Below are 10,676 nucleotides of genomic sequence, written 5' to 3' on the forward strand. Positions count from 1 at the left end.
CTTTGTTTCCCTTTCTCACTCTAAAACTGTAGAAAAGAAAAATAACCCATTGATATTGCTAAAAATATTGCAGAAGAGTGTTTCATGTTTAACTTTATGCCTTTTGGAGATCATTCATAGACATTTTGAGCAGGGGTGTCCAAACATTTGCATGCCACTGTGTATGGTTTAGAAGGAGAAGTTACAGGCATGACGCAAAATGATTGTTTGCTAACAAAGCTTTAGCTCCAGCTTTAGACTCTTCAGCCTCTTGCTGTGGTAGGTCAACAACCTCTTGTGATACAGAGTCAAACTCCTCTAGCTCTGCTTCACACAGAGACAGAAATACTGTCTTTCTCAATGATGATGACCAATCATTGGCATGACACTAGGCCTGTCACAATAGTCAATTAATCATCCTATTGCATGATTGATGCAAATTATCGCAGCCATTTGCCTGACCACGATTAATTGCCGCAATCAATGTGTGCTTATTTACATGAGCGTTTTACAGGGTCCGCTGCTAGTCGCTGTCTCATCCCTCTCATCTCCTGCGTCTCTGATTGACACAGGGGGAGGAGGTGGGGCCTATGGAGCCTACTAAGGCCTTGTCCACACGAGCCCGGGTATTTTTTGGGGGGGGCTATGCGGGCTATGCGGAGATGAACGGAACGAGCCAAAAGCCAAAAAAACGTCCGCGGTCGATATAAAGTGGATATGTTTCATTCATCCATGTTTTGACACACAACAGCCAGTGATAAAGAGTTGAGCCGCACCGACAGTCATGTGGCTCAGCAGCCAGGTGATGCACACAGCACAACAACACAGCACACAACAACACACAGTACAAGAGTCAAGACACAGCGCAGCAACATGGGCAGGCTGCTGCAGCAGTGCACGTCAAAGCGACACCGCCGAAAATAAAATAAACAGGCTACACGTAGTTTTTAAATTGTTTTTGCGCATGTTTTCATCCATAAAATGACCAAAAATGAACACTATAAGCGGATTTCTTGATAACGAATTATTTAAACAGCATTTGTATAGAAATGATTCCGTCCCAAGCCTTTTGATCTATAAGCGGTTTCCACTGTATTTTGATTGGTTAAAACAGCCTTCCACACGTGCATTGCGTCACTTGGTAGCGGATTCCACGGTTGCGTGTGTACGCAGTGTTTTTATTACACCACTCGTATGGACGCGGAGCAAAACTCCGGTTTCAAAAATACCCGGGCTCGTGTGGACTAGGCCTAAGATAAAATGCAGTTGGTTTCAAAGCCAAATCCAACATCACCGGTGTAGAAATATGTTGACTTGAGGCCGAATGAGAAAGGTGAGTCAGTTAACTTTAAACAAGCTGGTATGTCGACGTTGTTCAAAAATTGTTGCAACAAAAACTGCCAATACAACCAACTTACACACTCATTTAAAGCATAATCACCCCCTCTTGAAAAAGAAGGCTGTTGCTGCTGGAGATCAAACTCATATATTTAGGAAAAGTCATGGACGGAAAGACCTATAGTTTTCATGTAAACAAAGTCATTTACATGAGAAAAACCCAACCGGTCTTGGCGGTTCTAGGGTTAAAACACGCATGTCACCGGGCTCAGTTGGTTAAGCAGGCGCCCCATATGTAGAGGCTACAGTCCTCACTGCAGTTGGCCCCGGTTCGAATCCCACATTGTGCGGCCCTTTACTGCATGTCATTCCCCCTCTCTCTGCCTCCTCATTTTCTGTCTCTCTCAACTATACTATCAAATAAAAGGCATAAAAGCCCACCCAAAAATGGACAGAATGGACCTTTATTGAACAGACTAAAACTAACATTGTTTTAATCATAAAAATGAATTGTAACAGTCAGCATACTGTTGATCTTCTCAATGAAACTAAAATTAAATAAGAACATAATGAATGAAATTTGTTTTTCATAAAGGTGCCTTCACACAAAATGAGAATATACCAGATGTGACGAAATACCAGAATAAAACACATGGATTTATCCTGGTTTTGTCTCCAGTGCCATTGTGTCCATGCCAGATACTTGGCATCTGTTCTTGGCTGCAAGTTCATTTATGTTTGAGTGGAGGTGTGTATTGGGGCTTTCCTTCAGGATGTCAAAGCCACATGAGAGGCAGGAAAGGTAGGTGTTCTTACGAGAATAAAAAAAGAGATGGATCTGTTTCAAAAAGTTTTCTAATAGAAGATTAAATATCATCCATCACGTCATTCTGTAGAAAAACTCTGTGCTCCTTTTCTCGTCGCAACACTGAAGCTGTTGGTGATGTAATTTAAATACCCACTAACACTCTAGACAGACAACACATAGACTAAGCTGTTGCAGTGTATTATGGGATTTGTAGTGCGAGTAGTGAAAACTTTATACTGGCGAGCCAATAATTATTGAATGAAAAAAATTTGAATTTTCTTGCATCCAGGAGGAGTTAAGATTCATCTCCTTTACCCTGCAGTCAAAGTGCTTAAAAACTCTTCTATTGTATCAGTTGTCTACCTTTTGTTGAATTTGTAAGAATATTAACTCATTGAGTGCCGCGCTCCTTTCCAAAGTTTTAGTCAAGTGTACCGGCAATTTAGACGATTTTTGACGATTTTTGTAGAGCCACAGTGTACTTTATATTATTGCCACCAACACATACTGTGGCTCATTTGAAAGGTGAAACTTTATGCTTCAAATGGCCACAAACCGTTTGTTTCTACGTGCCTCCGTTCCTGAGAAAAGTCAAGCTAAACATGGCTGGGTTTCACCAAAATCCCTGCTTTTTTTCTAGAAAAGGAGATACAGCGTCTTATATGAAAGGTGCTCTGTTTGTGCCTGTCGCTCTTCTGACACTCGCATTTCTGGATCAAAGGGCTCGTGTAAGATAAATATATACAACAAATGTTGTTCTATTCACAAAACCACCATTGGGGATGGGGCGCCACTAACACAGACGCACCGTGCCGTGGCACAGCCTCTCGCCGCGGAATGTGATGGTCTTTCGGCCACAGCAGGTCCGTAACACCGGACCCACCGGTGGTCGCAGTCCGTCTGTGGTACGGGTCGGTACCGGTGGCCTGCTTTGACCCAGAGACCATCACATTTTACCGCGGGAGGACTTTGGGGAGGACACGGTGTTGCTCCAGATGAAGACCGGGCGGGACTGTCAGCTGAGAGCTTCCTGTTTCGGCTCCGAGCTGCTGGAGCCTCGCGGGTGAGAGCGGAGCAGCTGCTGCATCCACATGCAGAACTCCGTTTGCAAAAGCCGAGTTATGATGAAAACTTCCAGATCATGAGCTGTCATGAGTTTTTGATCGTCATCTATTTCAGTTCTGCTCGTTGTAGAGTCCCCAAATTTACACATAAGGTGTGTTAAAGTGTCTAGTTTCATAATTTAAAAAAAGCAAAAAACGAGAAATCTCGTTTTTGGCACTCAACGCATGGGAACAAAAAACGAGAAATTCCGTGGTTGGCACTCAATGAGTTAAAACGTTTAGAAAGCTTGTACATGCAATATTATGTTTATCGTTATAGCTCAGGCCCAAAAGGTTCTTAAAAATATTTGTTCTAATAAAATGGCAATAATATCGTTAATCGTGATTTGTGCTGACCCTGCTCACTGACAGCTGCAGTCACAGACTTGAAGGACAGATCTGACTTTGTTTTCAGACGGTTCAGCCATGAGACTGATTTTTTGTAGATGCCTATGAGACGGCTCAACCCTGACCTCCTCCTCCTCCTCCTCCTCCAGAGAGGAGAACTTCCCTGCAGGGATCAACATCACATTCAAGAAACCATCACTCTGTGTTCACGTCTCGGCGCACAGGCTCGTGGGGACGTACCGCTCTTGGTGTCCTTTCCATCCAATAAGGGTCGATAGTCGCTCTTGGAGACAGTCTCTCCCACCTTGTCGTCGTAGCCCTCCTTCTCCAACGAGGCCATGAAGTCCCTCTTCAGCAGGGCCTCAGCCGGGGCCCCGCCTGGGACTCCACCTCCGCCTCCACCCAGAGCATCTCGCAAGCTCAGGTCCATAGTCCTGTTACTGCAGAGACAGAGAGAGAGCAGACATGTGTGATTACGGTCAGGATTCTATGTTTGCTCTGCATTGTTTCTGTCATAAGGCAAGGCATCTTTATTTATATAGCGCATTTCATACCAAGGCAACTCAATGTGCTGTACATAAAAACAAAATATTTTAAAAGAACAGCATAAAAACAAACCATTTTTTTTTAAATACAAAAAAAGTAAACATTAAACAGAGTTAAAAGCAAGAGAAAAGAAGAACAAAAAGTAGAAGAAAAGAAAATAGAAACAGAAGCTTCTTCCCTCCAGTGACCATGGCTCTTGTTTATGTGTGTGTGTGTGTGTGTGTGTGTGTGTGTGTGTGTGTGTGTGTGTGTGTGTGTGTGTGTGTGTGTGTGTGTGTGTGTGTGTGACCGAGCACTTCACACCGTTTACAGGCCTGTCCATCCAGGTGAGCAGTGCTGTGACTTCTGCAGACAGCTTGAAGGCCCAGCCTGATAATACGTTATGGACTAATGGGTTTCCCAGTATCTCTGTGTTCAGTTCTCAATTTCATTCAGTTCACTGAGACTTTTCAACACGTTTGTTTACATAATTGTTGTTCACCTGTGTATGTATTCCTGGATGTGACTGCTCTTCAGTTAGTCTGCTAAGTTACTTGTTAACCAGATGACACATGAACCACTGGTGGCAAACCATATTTACATCAATTTTAGTAGTAACGTTAGTTATTCTATTCACTCATCATCACACACACAACACAGAAGCAGCAGGGTTTCCCCCAGTGTATTATAAGCCTGGCAGGCCGCCGGGTCTTACTTGCCCCCCACCCCCCAACACCACCACCATCAGGTGTCTTTTTCATCACCTGACAACGTCACAACTTCGTCGCGCATAACGGGACACGTCAAGGACATCATCAGACCGCTGCTTCACCAGTTGACCGAGAGGAACACACCGAGTCCACGTCGACGTCGTTGCCGTTCACGTAATCCGAGCCACGGCTCTAGAGGCTCAGTCAGCTGCTGTAGCATGGCTGTTAGCAGTTAGCTGTTAGCTGTTAGCACGTCGTCCCCTGCAGGCAGCGTCAGAGCTCCGGACTCCTTTGAGCCGAGACGTTTTCACCTGATGTGAAAATTATCCATTGTTTCATTTTTCAACTTGCAAGGTTCGCATTTACACATGTTTGTTTCCACAACTCTGGCCCAAACAGTAGACAGAGCAAAGTCCTTCTAGGCTCATATTAGAACGTCTCTGGACAGAGTGCTCCGCGAGTGTCACGTTTCCATGACGACTGACAGTAAAAAAAGAAAAAAAAAGAAAAAGAAAAAAGGCGTGGTACGTCACGTTTACGTGACTTCCAGATTGTAAAAAATCTCTGCGATAACACTGCACTGGAGATACCAGGCAGTTGTTTTTTAGTTTTTAGTGCAGACAGTTGATATTATTTATTTAAATAGTATTTTTTATCATTTATTTATTTTTGTGGTTGGTTGAACAGCTGTAAGACTCTGCATTGTTACATTTGTGTCTTATAATAAGACATGATTATGATAATATTTTCAAATTTCCAGTAAACTTTTAAAGGTAGGAGTAGGCTATGTAAGAAACCTAAAGCAACTGGCCGTAAAATCCTCCTAATATTCTCAGGAATAATGTTCATATGATGAACTCACCAACAACAATACAGCCAGAGTATTCGCATTAAAAATCTTTTTTTGCAGACTGCAAATCATGTTTATGTTTTGAATTTACGTGTTGGCATGTTGCACCACCTAGCCCTCTCTCCCAGTCATGGCAGCGTCAGTGGCATTTCAGCCTCTGGTCTGCTTCCACTGAGTTGCCGCTACGGCTGGGAGAAGAAATTAGATCGCTGTGTTTTGAATTTGACTGCAGTAACCGTTTTTGGCCACATTCTTACATATGGCACCTTTAACATTGATCTTAAAGCCGCCCTTATGGACTCACGCCTTCTAAATTCTACTGCTCCATTAATTAATCTGTTGGCCTACCCACAGTATAGGGCCCTGCCTTCAGTCAATGGTCAGGGTCAGGCCCCTGTCACAAAAAAAAACACGCTTGGGCACCGGTGGGCCACCCTACCACCAGTCTTAACAAGTTTTATATTCTAAATAACACAAAATGCTGATGTAACTGAAAAGGTATCTGTATCCCACAAAAAACCTAAGTTAATCATTCATTTAACCTTCCTCTTGTGTTAGGGTCGCCACTGACCTGTTTTTAGGTTTTAAATGCATAAAAGTACCACATAAATCTGTTTATTGTGTCAAGGGTTTTTGACCTCGTCAGGAACCTATATTTAAACAAAATAAAACCTTTTTTTTAATTGTTGTTCACCTGTGTATGTATTCCTGGATGTGACTGCTCTTCAGTTAGTCTGCTAAGTTACTTGTTAACCAGATGACACATGAACCACTGGTGGCAAACCATATTTACATCAATTTTAGTAGTAACGTTAGTTATTCTATTCACTCATCATCACACACACAACACAGAAGCAGCAGGGTTTCCCCCAGTGTATTATAAGCCTGGCAGGCCGCCGGGTCTTACTTGCCCCCCACCCCCCAACACCACCACCATCAGGTGTCTTTTTCATCACCTGACAAAGTCACAACTTCGTCGCGCATAACGGGACACGTCAAGGACATCATCAGACCGCTGCTTCACCAGTTGACCGAGAGGAACACACCGAGTCCACGTCGACGTCGTTGCCGTTCACGTAATCCGAGCCACGGCTCTAGAGGCTCAGTCAGCTGCTGTAGCATGGCTGTTAGCAGTTAGCTGTTAGCTGTTAGCACGTCGTCCCCTGCAGGCAGCGTCAGAGCTCCGGACTCCTTTGAGCCGAGACGTTTTCACCTGATGTGAAAATTATCCATTGTTTCATTTTTCAACTTGCAAGGTTCGCATTTACACATGTTTGTTTCCACAACTCTGGCCCAAACAGTAGACAGAGCAAAGTCCTTCTAGGCTCATATTAGAACGTCTCTGGACAGAGTGCTCCGCGAGTGTCACGTTTCCATGACGACTGACAGTAAAAAAAGAAAAAAAAAGAAAAAGAAAAAAGGCGTGGTACGTCACGTTTACGTGACTTCCAGATTGTAAAAAATCTCTGCGATAACACTGCACTGGAGATACCAGGCAGTTGTTTTTTAGTTTTTAGTGCAGACAGTTGATATTATTTATTTAAATAGTATTTTTTATCAATAGAAAAAGACGGCCACCGCACACTGATAAGACTCTGCTGATATACTTTATTAATGAACAACGCGTTTCGCTTTCAGCGTCGTCAGGTTCGCCTCTGGCGTTGCTGGGTGTGTTCATATACCTTCGGTCACATGACCCAAACCATCAACAGATGGCAAAAAAGTTTTAAAAAACACTTGTGGTTATCATAGGATATGTACAATATAGCAACACTCAAATAAATCAAAAAAGGGAAGCAATACACCCATCACATACAATACAATATAATAGAAAGCCAAGTTATAAGTAGTGCAACGTAATCACAATCACAATACAATGTATCACACAACAACAATAAATGTAACAATCCAGTTCAAAGAAAACAGCTCAAGTCCTGAGAGTCATTCATACCATACGGCTCGACAGTGGAGAGTTCGTTTATCCAAAAAGCCTCTCTTCTCAGTAGTTGTTTTATAATGTTACCTCCTCTTGGGTTAGGTTTTATTTTTTCAATGCCAATGAACCTGAGGGAGGCAGCAGAGCCGTGATTTTTATCTTGGTAGTGTTTGGCGATAGCGTAATCCAGGTTGTTATTTCTGATGGCCGCTTTATGTTCTGCTATGCGCAATTTTAAGTTACGTTTAGTTTGGCCAACATACATAAGACCACAGGGGCAGATCAACACATAAACAACATGGGTGGAAAGGCAATTAATAAATTCTTTTATTTTGTATTTCTTTCCTGAGTGGGGGTGATTAAATGATTTAGTATCACATGTGTTGGCGCAATGCGCACATTTGCCACATCTATAGTTGCCATACACTTGCTGGGACAGCCAATTGGTTTGTGTTGGTTCCATGTACATAGAACTGACCACCATGTCCCTTATGTTTCTACCTCTCTTATAGCAGAAGCGAGGTCTGGACGAGGATAGATGATTCAAGCTGGGGTCACATTCAAGTACTTTCCAATGTTTAGTGATGATCTGTTTGACTTGTCTCGATACTGTGGAATACTCAGAAACATAGGTCGTGGTATTTACATTTACATTTTCATTTTCATACTGTTTCGTGGGAGGATTTAATAATTCTTCTCTATCTCTTCTGTTGGCTTTTGCCATAGCACTGTAAATCATAGATTTATCATATCCCCTCTGTAGAAATCGTTCAGCCATTTCTTGTGCCTTAGCGTGATAGTCCCCTTCATTGTTACAAATTCTTCTCAACCTGATAAATTGTCCATAAGGGATGTTGTTGATGAGGTGATCAGGGTGGAAACTTTCAGCATGTAAAACTGTATTTCTGTCAGTGCTTTTACGATAGATCGATGTATCCAAACCCCTGTTCTCATTCACTGAGATGAGAAGATCCAAGAAATGAATAGTTTCACGACTGTATTCCATGGTAAATTTTAAGTTAGGATAAGTTTCATTCACAAAAACATTAAATGCCTCCAGCTCATCCTCACTACCTGTGAATACCATAATGATGTCATCAATAAATCTGCGAAAGAACAACATTTTATCCGCAAACGGGTTATCATTGAATATGTGCCTTTCCTCCCACAATCCCATGTACAAATTTGCATAGTTGGGAGCAAAGGGAGACCCCATGCTGGTGCCTTGAGACTGCACAAAATATTTTTTATCGAACATAAAATAATTTGATTTCAGTATAAACCTCGTCAACATCATGAGCAATTCAAAAGGGAGAACATCTTTTTTAGGTTCCAGATAGAAGTCCATGGCCTCTAATCCACCTTCGTGCGGGATGTTGGTGTATAGGGCTTCAACATCAAAGGAGACCAAGAATGAGTTGTGAGGCATAGAGATGTTAGTCAAAAGGTTTAGGACATCCCTGGTATCTGCCACATATGATGGTAAAGTCTTTACAATGTCTTTAATAAAGAAATCCACAAATTGGCTTAGAGGTTCAGACAGCGAGTTCTTACTTGCTACAATAGGTCTGCCCGGTGGATTCAACAGTCGCTTGTGTATTTTGGGCAATAGATAGAAGACAGGAGTCATAGGATGTTGTATTTGCAAAAACTCAAATTGTTTTTTAGTAATCCACTGGTCCTCCAGAGCTCTATTCAAGATAGAGTCTCTCTCCTCTATGAGGGTTTCCACTGGATTATGTGGTAACTGTCTGTAAAACGAAACATCTCCAAGTTGCCTAAAGGCCTCGGTTATATAGTCCTTGGTGTTTTGTACAACCACAGCCCCTCCCTTATCAGCTGGTTTAATCACAATTTTCGAATCATTTTGTAGTTCATTTAAGGCCTTTCTTTCCACAAAACTGATGTTGTAATTCTTGACATTGTTTTTCGATTTTACAACAGTTTCAATATCTCTTTCCACTAATTTACTAAATGTGGCTAGAGTGGGGTTAGGTGCACCCGGAGGGAGGAAAGTGGATTTTTTCTTAAATTTATTCAAAGGGTCAGGGGGGGCTCCCACAGTGGCATTCGTTTTGTTATGAAAAAAGTGTTTCAAATGCAGTTGTCTAAAGAATTTGTATGAATCAACTTTCAAATTGAATGCATTAACTTTATTCGTGGGAACAAAAGATAAGCCCCGACTCAAAACATTAGTATGTAGGGTGGAGAGAGGATAATCAGATATATTGATTACCGAAAGTTCTGTCTCCGGGCCCGGCTGTTCCGCGTCTCCACGTTCCACTCCACATTTGGTGCCAGGCGTGCGCCTCGCCCTCTGCCCCCTCCTGGTTTTCTTCTGGGGGCCCGATCCCCTCCTAAAAAAGGCTCATCTCCGGAGGATGCACTGGTGTGGCCCTGGTCGCTCGTCCCCTCCTCGCTGGTCAGGAGAAGGTCCAGTTGTTGCCCCCGCCGGCTGCCATCCTGTCGTCTCGGTGCGCCTCCATGCGCGCGAGGTCCTCCCCGTGCGCGCGGTCTCCAATTGCGCTGTGCGTTGGTAGTCCAGTCATAGACTGTCCCTTTTCGATAGTCCTCCGCATCTCGTTGGTATTTCTTTATTTTGTAGGCTTTCAGTTCATTTTCAAACTTCGTCAACTCATCCTTTAGTTCTTTTTCCATAGTTGTGAAATCAACTGTGTTCATATTGCTTTTCAGGATGGTTTTTATTTCTTGCAACTCAGTTTTCACTTTCTGAGTGTCTTGCTTCGTTTGTTCAATTATCAGCAGAGTCAAGTCTAATGAGCACTTATTAAGAATCTGATCCCACTTCTTTTTGAATTCGGGATCTTGGTTACCCAGTGTGGGCTTCTTATTAATTCTCAGTCCTCTGGGAATTTGTTTGTTGCGCCAGTATTCCGAGTCCGAGAATCAACAGATGGCAAAAAAGTTTTAAAAAACACTTGTGGTTATCATAGGATATGTACAATTAGTACAGTAGCGCAACGTACGTTGCGCTACTTATAACTTGGCTTTCTATTATATTGTATTGTATGTGATGGGTGTATTGCTTCCCTTTTTTGATTTATTTGAGTGTTGCTAT

General features: G+C 42.6%; 1 protein-coding gene across 1 annotated transcript in view; it reads right to left on the minus strand.

Annotated features, from left to right (window-relative positions):
• LOC311000580 (uncharacterized protein) overlaps positions 1–4,006 on the minus strand; it is a gene marked incomplete at both ends in the record, with an annotated part of 116,201 nt that extends 112,195 nt beyond the window's left edge. The window contains one exon of the mRNA XM_083991318.1: positions 3,817–4,006. Coding sequence (XP_083847444.1) covers positions 3,817–4,006 — 190 coding nt within the window. The remainder of the gene's footprint in view (positions 1–3,816) is intronic.
• Between the last annotated feature and the right edge of the window lie 6,670 nt (positions 4,007–10,676).

Source organism: Trachurus trachurus, assembly GCF_905171665.1.
Source record: "Trachurus trachurus genome assembly, chromosome: 17".
NCBI lineage: Eukaryota > Metazoa > Chordata > Actinopteri > Carangiformes > Carangidae > Trachurus > Trachurus trachurus.